This window comes from Nannobrachium achirus, assembly GCF_963921795.1.
Source record: "Nannobrachium achirus genome assembly, chromosome: 7".
Classification (NCBI taxonomy): domain Eukaryota; kingdom Metazoa; phylum Chordata; class Actinopteri; order Myctophiformes; family Myctophidae; genus Nannobrachium; species Nannobrachium achirus.
Window position 1 is genome coordinate 2,756,208 of NC_137816.1, and position 13,193 is coordinate 2,769,400.

The following is a 13,193-nucleotide window of genomic DNA, read 5'->3' on the forward strand; positions in this document are numbered from 1 at the left end:
TAATGCTCCCCCCAGAGTAAGGATGCTGGGGTTACCACTTGAGGTTAATGTCAACATCTTCAACAAACCATAAATATGATCTGGGTCACTATGGACGAGTTTACATGTTGTACTGAATTAAAAACACATGGGTATAAGTTTTGAAGGGACCTACAATGAAGTTCTGGGGTAATTCGATGATGAGTGAGTGACACATTGTTTCTTAGGAAACGTATGACTTAAAACGGCTACAACTGTAGCATGTTACTTATATGTGATGTAATGTCTATGAATGTTTTTGTTTTGTTTTATAGTTTTTGATCTGTTGTTGTTGACCGGTTCATATTTCTCTGATTCCCTTACTTGTGGAGTATGAAGACTAGATATTGTTGCCTGGAATGTTACAGAAACTTAGTGAAATACATGATAATGTAAACTACAGTATGAGTTTGATTCATTGCAAGCGAAAATGTGCGTTTCACTAATTGTACTATCAGTTAACTCGAAGTTAAGTGTTACTTCGCGTGTTAACTGGAGTTTTATGTAACATATATGTGCTCAGTATAGTTTGCTTAGCAGTTACTGTATGCCAACATTATCTGGTGGCTTTGGTGTTGGTGCATTCCAAAAAGCCAGTAATTCCACAATCCAATGCCATGAAACATTTGTCCTGTCAAACAACTGTCATTTGCCTCTGGTGAACCGTGAACTGTAGAACAGCCTCATCAGAGCTGCCTCTGGTTCGTACAGTATAGGTGGAAGTCATGGTCGGTGCACTTAAGAGATATCAGACATCAGGTCGGTAACTCTAGCTAAAAGTCTAATGAATGTAATAAAAGTTCTCATTTCATAAAATAAAGGATTGTATCAAACAAAGACTGCCAGAGTTATTTGCATTTTAGATGTGTATGCATTTGTTACATTATGCCTGACTGTCATGACCTCATTCAGACCTCCCAAAACAAACTGATATAATGGCTACTTCTCGGCCTTAAGCCCATCGTGACCCAACTAATTCCAACACACTTTGCTATAGTTTGGGATGGCTCAGGGTAGAAGACGGGGTTAAGCAAATAACTGGGATTGATAATCAAAGAGACAGTGCCCTCAATATAGTGTCATACGATACCTGTCTAGCTACTTCTCCAAAGTATGTGAAACTCACAGCAACATTGGTTTCTTTCTAAATTGCCAGGAGACCAAAAGGGGAGGTAAATGTAAATGTCCCATCTCTTTTGTAATGGCCCTATTTTCTCCATGCCTTGATCCCTAAACTCTTTTGCCATTTTTTACTTACAAAAGAAAAAAAAATGCTGATCTACAAGCTCACGTGTCGATGTAGAATGTATTTTTGACGTTTTTTTTTTAATGTTTTTCAAAACAGTAAAAAAGTAGTGCTGTCCAACGATTAAATATTTTAATTGCAATTAATCGCATGATTTATCTAGTTAATCGTGCGATTAATCGCACATAAGTCATACGTTTTTATCTGTTCACAATGTACCTTAGAGGGATATTTCTCAAGTCTTGTATACCCCTATTGACATGGGAGTGGAAAAATATGCTGGCTTTATGCAAAATTATGTTAATCCTTTATTGGAAATCAATTAAAACCCCAAATAAATCATAGTGGTACTGCATTAAACTGGCGGCAGCAGATGGGTATAAGGATCTGCTTAATTTACTTAATCTAAATGTACTTAGTAATATGAGTACTGTAGTAGTTTGTTGATTAGTTTTGTCACAATGAAAAAACATTTTAGAGGTATTAATAAAATAATTAAAATTCAATAAATTGTCACTTTAGAAATGTGCAGATCATTTGGGGACCTCCCAAAAATAACTGTTGTAATGTTGAAAACCACTGTCCTAAACCACGGTTAGGCCAAATGGCTAAAATAAATAAATATGCGATTAATTGCGATTAAAATAATTAATCGCGATTAACATAGCGGCGAGTTAACTGCGATTAAATGAGTTAACTTGGACAGCCCTATAAAAAAGACAAAGAAGTTTGTATGGCATGGATAAAAATATAGCTCATAGTGTTTGTAGGTCTATGATAGCCTATGTTAGGCCTATAATGTGTTAATTTTGTATGCTATGTTGTTGATGACCCCGATGGAAAGTCCCCAAGGACTTTTTTGTGTTATCCTTTTAGCTTTCTAGACTACGTTCTAATCTAGAATTCTAGAACGTAGTCTAGACTCTAGACTAGGCCCTACTATTAAAGTATTCAATCAATCAATGAAGAATGTATGAATATTGCAGCTTCTGTGTGCATTGGACTTCCAAGCCTCTGGACATCCACATGTTTATTGTTCTGATATTTGTGTTATTTAGTTGTTGTTTGAATGGCCTCAAGGAACAAAATGAGTGTTACATAATGTGTTAAACTAGAATGTATAAGAGTAAATTCTAGTTGTCTGATTTTCCTCACATCTGTCAAAAACCTTTCCTCTCCAATACTGGCAATTCTCTTTTCCACCGCTAGATGGTGGTGTAGAATATACTATTACCAAAGACGTATTTCTCTCAAAGTTAAAAGCATAGATAGGGTTATACTAAATAGGTTAAAAGCCCTAAATTCCTCTGTTTCTCGCCGGGTGATGGAGACAACAGATGCCATTTGGTTGGGTTAGAGTGCTGTAATAAAGCTTCTGTTTCACACTTCAACAATGTTCAAGGTTCAGAGTTTGTCTTTATTGTTATAGGCCTATCCTGTGTTACATTTTGTGTACACTTTTTTCTTAAATGTATGTTTAAGCCTTTTTTATAATATATAATCGCGTTAAATAAAGTTAACCCTTTAAAATGCCTAATCGTTTTATTGATATAAATATTTTCGTATTGTCTATGGGGGAAATGAATGGGATATTCGTTTAGGGAGAGTGTTTTCTGCTGGTGTTTCAGTCCGAGTGTATCAAAAAAAGGGTGCGTTCGGAAATGCGCACCGGCTCTGGTTATAGGGTTAGGGTTTTGGGATTAGTTTTAGGAATAGTTTTACTGAGGTTAGGGTTAGGGTTAGGGTTTGGTTTAGGCATAGTTTTACTGAGTTTAGGGTTAGCATTAGGGTTAGGTTTAGGCACTCACTACACTGAGCACACACCCGGTGCGCATTTCCGAACGCACCCTTTGATACACTCGGACTGAACAACCTGCAGAAAACACTCTCCCAGTAAACCACGCCCACTGCTATGCCCTATCTACTCTGTGATTGGTTCAAACTCCACATAAAAAAAACCCCAACCAATCACGTTCCACAAGAGGGACTGAGGAGGTTATTTTCAAATCCAGCCGCTCCAGTCCAGTCCGTTGTTGTTATCAGTAGTAGTGTGTCTGTGTGAAGCAGTCTGTGTGCAGTTTGTTTGGATAAGCGACGCTACGGCGGAAGGAGAGCAACAACAATGCAAAGACCAGGGTAACTTTTATCTTTTCAACTAAACTCCCGTATAACGTATCAAGTAAATTATAAATATATGTATTTACGTGTGTGAACAGTTGGGAGCTAGCTGTTGCTATCTGCTAACGTACACTGACTGTCGAACTAGGTTAGGTTAGCCGTTAGCTCGCTGGCTATCAAGGGCAGGCTAGTGATAACAAACTAGTGGCTGTTTGTGGTTAAAGGACAGTACGATAGTCGTTGGAAATGATATCACGAAAATGAAGAACTGAACTTTTAAGCTTTGTTTTCAAAACCCGTGGCCAAAGACCGAAACAAAAGGCAGCCGATGTGTCTTCTATTCCGGTTGTTCCGGTTAACCGTTAACATTGGCTGGCTACTGTACTGGCAGACACTGGCCTTGGGTCAGGAGTCAAGACTGACGACTATCATTAAGGCCCTGTCCAGACGACAACGTATTTTTAATCCCCGGGGAGGTAAAGCCACGAACGCCCATGGGTGTCCACATGCAGACGCATGCAAACGGAGGACTAGACGAATAGTTTCCAAAACTCCGGCTGCAGTGCATTTTTGTTACCCGGGCGTATTTATTTTGCCTTGTGGACACCGTAAACGGAGAAGTTCTTTGCTTGCATGCTTACGTCACCTTGTGCTTCTCGCCTCCTCCTCCTTGCTATGAGAAAAACCCATGGTTGTCTCTGTAGAATATCCATATTTATGAGCGCATTCACGACATGTGATCATTAGAGCTCAGCTGTCTTGTTTAGGGATGGAGCCCTATTTAGCCTAATGAATGATTTTAATTATATTTGTTACTCTTGTCAAATGTCATCTTCATAAATGGTGGTCAGCCACGATCTCACAGTCTCAAAAGATACCAGTTATGTTCTGAATTTGTAGCTTTCCACCGGCTCAATAAGCCGGATCGATAAGGTGCTCATTATCAATAACGAGATACAGCCCTAGTCTTGTTAACGGAGCATATCTGACGCGACGCGCTTGCCTCTTCTCTTTGTCAAAGTTTGGATATCAAATGCCAATATCAAATGATTTCAAGCATAATGGAGACATACGAGTCAAGACTGACGACTATCATTAATATTATGTATTTTATTGAGTCTGACTGTCTTACCCATGTCATAGATATGCATTTTTGTATCAAATCGATACAATGCATTATGATTGTCTTGATCCAAGGCTAGGCAGACACCTTCTCCGCGGTGGAATGTCTGGTAGGACATTCCACCTGGTTTGCATCACCATTGTTGATGCAAGGTTAGGTTACACACCGTCCAAGATCCATGGTGTGTGTCTCTAAACTAAAGCCTGTGTCTTTTACTCTTTACAGAAAGGGTAAAACTCCCCGGAGACATGGGCAAAAGAAAACGTCCAACACAGAGAAAGATCCAGTTGGAGTAAGTTACAAGACCGCTGCTCTTGTCTTTCTTGGCTGTCTGGTCAAATGAAAAATAAGGGGTCTGGAATTGTATTCAAAATGCAGTGGTGTAAAGTAACTAGTACATTTAGTAAAGTACTGTATTTAAGTTCCATTTTGTTATTTACCATTTTCAGTACTTTTACTTCGGGTCCATGCTCAAGCTCCCTCAGCCCTATGTTCCCTCAGCCCTATGTTCCCTCAGCCTTATGTTCCCTCAGCCCTATGTTCCCTCAGCCCAAAATAGGACCCTATGTTCCCTCAGCCCTATGTTCCCTCAGACCAAAAATCTCAGTCCCCCATGGCATTGTTTCTGACGTCTCATTGTTCTGACGCCCCATTCGTCCGATGCTGGTGAATGCTAACCTGGTGAATGCTAACCTGCCGACGCTGTTGAATGCTAACCTGGCGAATACTAACCTGGTGAATGCTGACCTGCCAATGCTGGTGAATGCTAACCCGTGAATGCTGACCTGCCGACACTGGTGAATGCTAACCTTTTGAATGCTAACCTTGTGAATGCTGACCTGCCGATGCTGGTGAATGCTAACCTGGTGAATGTTAACCTGAAGAATGCTAACCTGATGACACTGGTGAATGCTAACCTGGTTAATGTTAACCTGGTGAATGATAACCCTAACGAAAGAAGGCTAATAGCGACCGTCAGGTCGCAGTTACTATCAAAACCTCCACTGGCTATCTGTTAGTCCGTCAGTCAGTCAGTCTGTCCGTCACACGTCACGTCACACTTTTGCCCTACTCATATCTCCGCCATCGTTGCCCCTATCCATGCCAAACTTTGCACACACACTCCTTGGCAGCCAAACCACAACCTCCACCCCTGAGCTCCAGGGACCCCCAGGGACCCCCTGCCGCCGCCTGCCAAAAAGTAAAAAAAATGACCAAATAACCACCCCAACGGGGCTGCTCACGGGGAATTCCCGGGGACCACCAACTCCTTGTGCTACAGAACGGATGCAAAAGTGGTTGCAAAAGTGGTTCCTAGTGGAGGACCCCCGCCACTGCAGCGCACATAAAATGCCGTAACACGGCCTACGAGCGACCGGGACCCGCGTGTCTGCACACTCCTTGACTGCCAAACCACTACCTCCACCCCTCAATTCTCACATGGCCCTCTTCTAGCGCCACCATGAGGCCGATTCTTGCAAAACACATTTTTGGACACTGCTCCTACAATTTTTTTCCCAAAATCACACAAATCGGTACACAGTATGTCTACACTCATGTCATCAACATGGATCTGTCCCATATAGCGCCTCCATCAGGCCAATTTCTTTTTAAATACATTTTTGGACACTGCTCCTACAAATTTTGCCCTAAAAATCACACAAATCGGTACACACTTGCTCTACGCTCATGTCATCAACATGGATCTGTCCCATTTAGCGTCACCTTCAGGCCGATTTTTAATAACACATTTTTGGACACTACTCCCACAGATTTTGCCCTAAAATCAGGCAAATCGGTACACAGTGGCCCTCATTTATCAACGTGGTGCAGATCAAAATTTGGGTGTACACCGAAATTTAGGCAAGTCTCGGCATTTATCATTTCAACTTGACTTTGACTTTGGTCTAGGGTAGGATCAAATCTCACGTCAAGTCCTGAGGTGGTGTAGGAATCATCCTACACCACTTTGTTCCATTTTAGACGTGCGGAGCAGCATTGTCTAATTATCTGACAGGCAATGGACACATGTATCCACTCGAAAATGTATATCCAACACAATAAATAATCCTGTGAAAATATAACATTTTATAAAAGCATATAGCCTATAGCTGGCTACATCATGGACATTCATGCCGATTTTATTTCCAAGTTACAATGAAAAGCATTAAGCAATTTAATTTAATTGAATATGGAAGAAATCTACTGTTAATTGCTTTAACAGTCTAAATCTTAAGGTTGGAGATCTGGCTCAGAACAAGCACATATACGAATGCCATGCGAGAGCATTTTCGGGACCAGCGCAGCGCCGCTGTGAGTCGTGAGTCCTTTTAAATATGGATAAAATAAACCCACCGGGGAGAAGACCAGCCCGCGCAGGAACGGTACATGATCGCTAGTTCAAGCACTCAAACGCGCATTGCGCTCGTCGCCGAAATTGGGTTAAATTAATATCCAAAACGTAACCGCGGGGTCTCTCAATTTATACAGTAGCTACTGTACACTATGCTGGAGTTAATGATGAAACCCGACGTGGCGAGCCGTGAGATCATGGCCATGGGGAATTATGATTGCTTGTAACCAAATGAACGCGCTCTGTCTGCGCACGCACGGCACGGGTAGGCTATCGTTTAAATTAATATCCAAAAGTATTCATGGCAGTGACTTGTGTCATTCATGTCGGCTGCAGTGCTATAGCCTCCTTGTCAAAGATTGTACCGTTGGTTAATCCCACGTTTCCACTGTCAAAGACTGCTGTGTAAACCAAAATGCTGCTGTTCCAAGTAGCCTAGTTGCGTGTGTAGGTGTGTGCGTGCGTGCGTGCATGTGTGCGTGGTCTGTGTGGGACGCGGACATGGGAGTAAACACTCTTCTATTGGCTTTCCTTTCGTTGTTAGGTCGTATTCGGGTTGTTCTGGTCGTAAAATCGGGGCGTTTCGAGAATAATTAAGGGCGTGTTATTTAAATTTCAGCCTGCGCATTTATCAACGCTGGGATCAAATGTACGCCAGGTGTGTCTGTTTAGGAAGCATTGATAAATGCCGTGCACACGTTGCCCTACGCAAAATTTGGTGAAAAAAATAGACCATTTTTTACACTCCATTGATAAATGAGGGCCAGTATGTCTACACTCATGTCATCGACATGGATCTGTCCCATATAGTGCCACCATCAGGCCGATTTTTTCAAACACAGTTTTGGACACTGCTCCTACAGATTTTGCCCTCAAATCACGCAAATCGGTACACACTATGTCTACACTCATCTCATCAACATGCATCTGTCCCATATAGCGCCACCATCAGGCCGATTTTTTCAAACACATTTTTGGACACTGCTCCTACACATTTTGGCCTAAAATCACGCTGCGACCTGACTGTCGCTTATCTCCCGATTAGAGAGTCTTACTGGTTATTAAGGCCATATCTGTGAATGCATGGGTAACAGAGATCTCCATATATGGGTAACTGGTCCGATATATATTAATAAAGGATAACATAAATTAAAAGTTCACATATGGGTATTCCCAGATGATGCCCTGTTAGGGGAACCACACCAACAGAATCCATATATGGCCAAGACTGGTGGCCAAGACAGATGGCGCGACCTTGCCCAGTAAGACGCCCTTAATGGGACATCGGAACAATGAGATGTCGGACCAATGCCATGGCACCGTCTATTTTGGGCTGAGGGAACATAGGGTCTATTTTTGGGTTGAGGGAACATAGGGCTGAGGGAACATAGGGTCTATTTTTGGGTTGAGGGAACATAGGGCTGAGGGAACATAGGGTCTATTTTGGAATTGAGGGAACATAGGGCTGGGGGAAACATAGGGTTGAGGGAACATAAGGTATAATAAATTGTTGGGGAGTGAGGGAACATAGGGCTGAGGGAACATAGGGCTGAGGGAGCTTGAGCATGACCCCTTTACTTCTACTCCACTATATCTTGGTGGCAAATATTGTACATTTTTCCTGCTCTATTATTTGAGAACTTTTGTTACTTTAGATTTTGATTATTATTACAAAACATACAGTAACCACTACATCCCTATAAGCCTATACATTCAGCCATTTGAAAATGACCACTCTACAAGCTCACCACAATGTGTCGCACTATGCACTTATAGATCTGCTTTTTTAAATTTTAAAACTTGTGAAATGGGACATTCTGCCTATTGAGTAGTCTACTTTCTACTTGTGATATTTTAAGTACATTTCGATACCAATACTTTAACACACAAATTTTACATTGCAGTATTGATACTTTTACTTATGTAAAAAAAGTCCTTTTCTGCCAGTGTCAAAATAATAATGTTTTCTCTGTGTGTAGGTGTACTGCCGTATCCGTCCTCTGGGCGCAGAAGATGTGGAGTGTTGTATTGAAATGATCAGCAGCAGCACAATTCAGCTGCATCCTCCTGATGGCGTCAAATCAAACAGGAACGGGGAATTTAAAGAAGTAAGAAGGCCGTATATAGCAATACTTTGTTTTTAAATTTTTGATTGAAAGATAATAAGAATGATAAAATCGAAACATTTTAAAAACATGTAATACAGGTAACATGATCTAGTGTCCGTGCATATTTGGCAACAGCTTTCACGTGCATGTTCTTCCCTTTCTGTTTGTCAGACGCAGTACTCATTCAAAAAAGTATTTGGCATCAAAACGACTCAAATGGAGTTGTTTGAAGATGTATCCATGCCACTGGTTGAGGATCTCATCCGTGGTAAAAATGGTAAGTGAGCAAAAAGGATAACTGCCGTGTGTTGTGTTCATAAGCATTTTGAAGATATTACTTCTGATGAGTTTCCAGGATCACAATACTGAATTGGGATATTGCTTGTTGCTACGCACAGGTCTGCTGTTCACTTATGGCGTGACGGGCAGCGGGAAGACCTTCACTATGACCGGGTACCCTGGGGAAGGTGGACTACTCCCTCGTGTCCTAGACATGCTGTTCAACAGCATTGGTACCTTGCAGGCCAAGAGATTTGTAAGGATTCAATTGTACTTTCTGTTGCTCTCAACTACTAGTAGTGAAGAAGAGATGACACTGGAGCAGGTTGGACAGTTGAAGCCTTTTTTTATTTGGGTGCATGTACAAAAAAGTGACCGCTTGGTCATTCTTTTTGTGCCAGCACCTAAATAGGCTGAGCTGTCCGTGCTGCTCCAGTCAGGGTTCCCACGGTCATGAAATTCCTGGAAATATTTTGAAATTAGAAAAATATTTTTCCAGTACTGGAAAAGTTTTGGAATTGATCAAGGGTCCTGTCCTGGAAAAAATAACTATACATTGTCTTTCGTTATTGATTTTGTTAATACTGAAATGACAAATTAAACTTTGGCCAAATTGTCAAATATTAGAGGCAGAAATTGTGAAAATAGCAGATCTACATGCTCACAACGCCTCGCAACGCGAGGCGTTGTGAGCATGTAGATCGGCTATTTTCACAATAAAACCGTGTTATACAAAATTCCTCAACTTCAAATATGATTATTTCGGGGGTCACGGCCTGAAAAGGTTGAGAACCACTGGCATACCCTACCTGTCTTTGGGCATTGCGCATAGGAGTAAGCGACTCATTATTGAGCTGAATTATTGTTATATAGTCCTGGAAATCGGGTTAAATATTCTGGAAAAGTTTTGGAAATTAATTGGTAAAGATGTGTGGGAACCCTGTCCAGTGTCAATCTCTTCTGCAACCGGACTAGCTGTATTAGGCTGAGGTGCGCCGGTAGAATCCCTTTGTGCACTTAGTGACGTTGATTGATTGTCCCCTCCCCTGTCAGGTGTTCAAGCCCGACGACAAAAACGGGATGGAGATCCAGAATCACGTCGATGCCCTCCTGGACAGGCAAAAGAGGGAGAGTCAACCACTGCCGCCCAAAACGCCAGCCTCAAGGTAAGCTACAGTTCAGCTTTAGACAGGATAGCGTAAGGAGAGAAGTCGCTGAGGGCAGAGAGGCGGAAAGACATGCAGCACCAATCAAACCGGGCCTCATTCATCAAGCTTGCCCAGACCATAAAGACGGTCGTACGCAGAGACAACTGCAGTTTTCTGCATTTTTATGGCGTCACTCTGAATTGAGCATACAGCACTCTCAAATCTCTCACGTCAGTTCTCCAGGATGTGTGGTGTAGGCAAATCTTTTTCATCTTAGACATGAGTCGTATGCCTAAAAATATTTACAAGCAATTAAAATCGAGCGACAACAGCATAGAGTAATTTCAATTTTATAAGGTGCTTAAGCATTCGCCCATTTAAAACGAGTGCTGTAACAGTCATTCAGATCTGGACAATTGCAGACCTGGCATGTAGCTGTATGTGTGACGTATATATATTTGGTTCTGTGTTTCAGACAAAAGGCTGACCCAGAGTTTGCAGACATGATAAGCCCAGACGATGCGTGCAAATCCTCAAATGTGGACGAGGATAGCTGTTATGGCGTGTTCGTGTCGTACATTGAGATCTACAACAACTACATCTATGACCTCCTGGAAGAAACACCATATGACCCCATCAGACCAAAGTAAGCACTGTTGTTTGGCATGTGTTGTGTTTTTCAAACACAAATTATGGCTTATAATTGTTCATTATTGCAGATACGCAAGAGTCCTAAGTTCAGCTCTTGTGCACATAATATAAGCTGACATACTTCATTGTGATGAATCCATATACCAGGGGTTCCCAAACTATTTTGTCTCAGGGCACCCCATAAATATATTTTTTTATCCGAGGCACCCCTACATTATATTTTTTAATCCGAGGCACCCCTATATTATAATTTTCACCCCCAGCACCTTGTATTTATAGCATATCATCATTGTCGGGTGGAAACCTTATGTCCAAAACCGTCACACAACGCCTCGCGATGCGAGGCATTGTGTGCTTGTAGATCGGCTGTTTTCACTAGTTTTGTGTGACAGTCTTGTATGATGAAGCAGGGCTTTACTTTACCAAAAGACGTACACATTTGAAACTTGGAGATACGAGGTTTCTGTCCGACAGTGATGATATTTTAGTGATTATGTTGCGAGGAAAACGTTGAGATAATAGACATTTTGGTTAGAAGTGACTGAAAATAACTTTACTAAAAATGATACTAAATATTTTTTCAAGTGTCGGCACCCTTGGACTGCCGTCACGGCACCCCACCCACTTTGAAAACCCCTACGACGATCTTTCACACGAAAGCCTCACACAAGGGGTAGATGGATGTTTTGCTGTACATTCCTGGCATCATGGCACGCGGTTTAGCTAAATTCTGACATAATATTGCCCAGTGGCTGAATGTACAAATCCTGTTTTCAAACGGTTCTCAAATATTAAAGATTTCACCCGATTGCTCAATTTCCCACCCCTTTTGAGAGTTGGTTTAAAGTTCTTTTCAATAGCATTTTTGTGTTGAAAAATCCTATTTTTACTAGGAGGCTCTGTGGAGGGACACCTGTAAGGAACCCTGAGTTCACGTATGTCACCAGTGAATACATTATGTATCCTAAACTCGCCACAAAAAGTTCGGAAATCTAACTTTGGTCGATTATATCTCCCCTTTAATAAACACAAATGGTATTGTGTTTTATATCATTTTTATCGTTGATTTGTCACCTTTACAACAAAGTACAGCTTGTAAGCATCGGGCATTCGAGGCATGAGCTACACAGCCAAACGTGTGGGTAGCGCCGACCAGAACTTTGCCAAAATGGCTTGCAATATACTGTTCTGCTGGCATTTACTCTCGTTTTGGGCTTCCCTGACACTGGGCTTAACATTAACAAAGTGTAAAAATGGCCAATATGTGTTGTTTTTTCTTTTCATTATTACTGTTGGAGAGTGCAATCATTCAATGCCCCAAGTAACACAGGTGAACACCAAAAGAACAGTATTGCAGGCCTGCCAGGCCATTTTGACCATTTTTGGAGGGGCGCTACCCACACGTTTGGCTGTGTTGCTCATTCCATGAATGCCCGATCCTTACAAGCCATACCTCGTTGTAAAGGTGACAAATCAACGATAACAATGATATCAAAGACAATACCATTTGGCATACTTAAAGGGGGGATATAATGGACCGAATGTTGGCAAATTTTTTGGTCGGTGCTACCCACACGCTTGGCTGTGTAGCTCATGCCTCGAATGCCTGATGCTTACAAGCTGTACCTCGTTGTAAAGGTGACAAATCAACGATAAAAATGTTATAAAACACAATACCATTTGGGTTTATTAAAGGGGAGATATAATCGACCAAAGTTAGATTTCCGAACTTTTTGTGGCGAGTGTAGTTGTAACTTGACTGTAGCTGACATCTCACTACTTGCTCTAATCGACTGTCTTCCACGCTCCCCTATTCCTTTCATCCAACATCCTGTATGTGTTGCATAAATGAAGTAGCTTGATTAGCCCTTTGCTTATACTCTTCATAGATTAGACAAGCTATTGTTCATGGCTGTTTGGATTGGAGACATGTATAGGCTTCCTTGAATGGCTCAAGTTTATGTGCAGTATCGGTGGAGGTTTTCAGTATGCATGTGTCTATACCAAATTGCTGACTGTTACTACAGCTATTCCTTTTTGTAACTTTGAGATTAGCTAACTTTAACCCATTAAAACCAGGAAAACGATAGTCATTTTGGCATGGACTATTCAAAATGGCAGATATTCAAAATAGCAGATATACAAGCTT

The 13,193-nt window shown here is 41.5% G+C and overlaps 1 protein-coding gene across 1 annotated transcript in view; it reads left to right on the plus strand.

Annotated features, from left to right (window-relative positions):
* Positions 1-3,386: 3,386 nt before the first annotated feature.
* Positions 3,387-13,193, plus strand: part of LOC308289134 (kinesin-like protein KIF23) — a gene marked incomplete at its 5' end in the record, with an annotated part of 28,415 nt that continues 18,608 nt past the window's right edge. Inside the window, 8 exons of the mRNA XM_080730717.1 lie at positions 3,387-3,400; positions 4,731-4,797; positions 8,838-8,966; positions 9,138-9,243; positions 9,365-9,501; positions 10,299-10,411; positions 10,869-11,039; positions 11,938-11,979. Coding sequence (XP_080586843.1) covers positions 3,387-3,400; positions 4,731-4,797; positions 8,838-8,966; positions 9,138-9,243; positions 9,365-9,501; positions 10,299-10,411; positions 10,869-11,039; positions 11,938-11,979 — 779 coding nt within the window. The remainder of the gene's footprint in view (positions 3,401-4,730; positions 4,798-8,837; positions 8,967-9,137; positions 9,244-9,364; positions 9,502-10,298; positions 10,412-10,868; positions 11,040-11,937; positions 11,980-13,193) is intronic.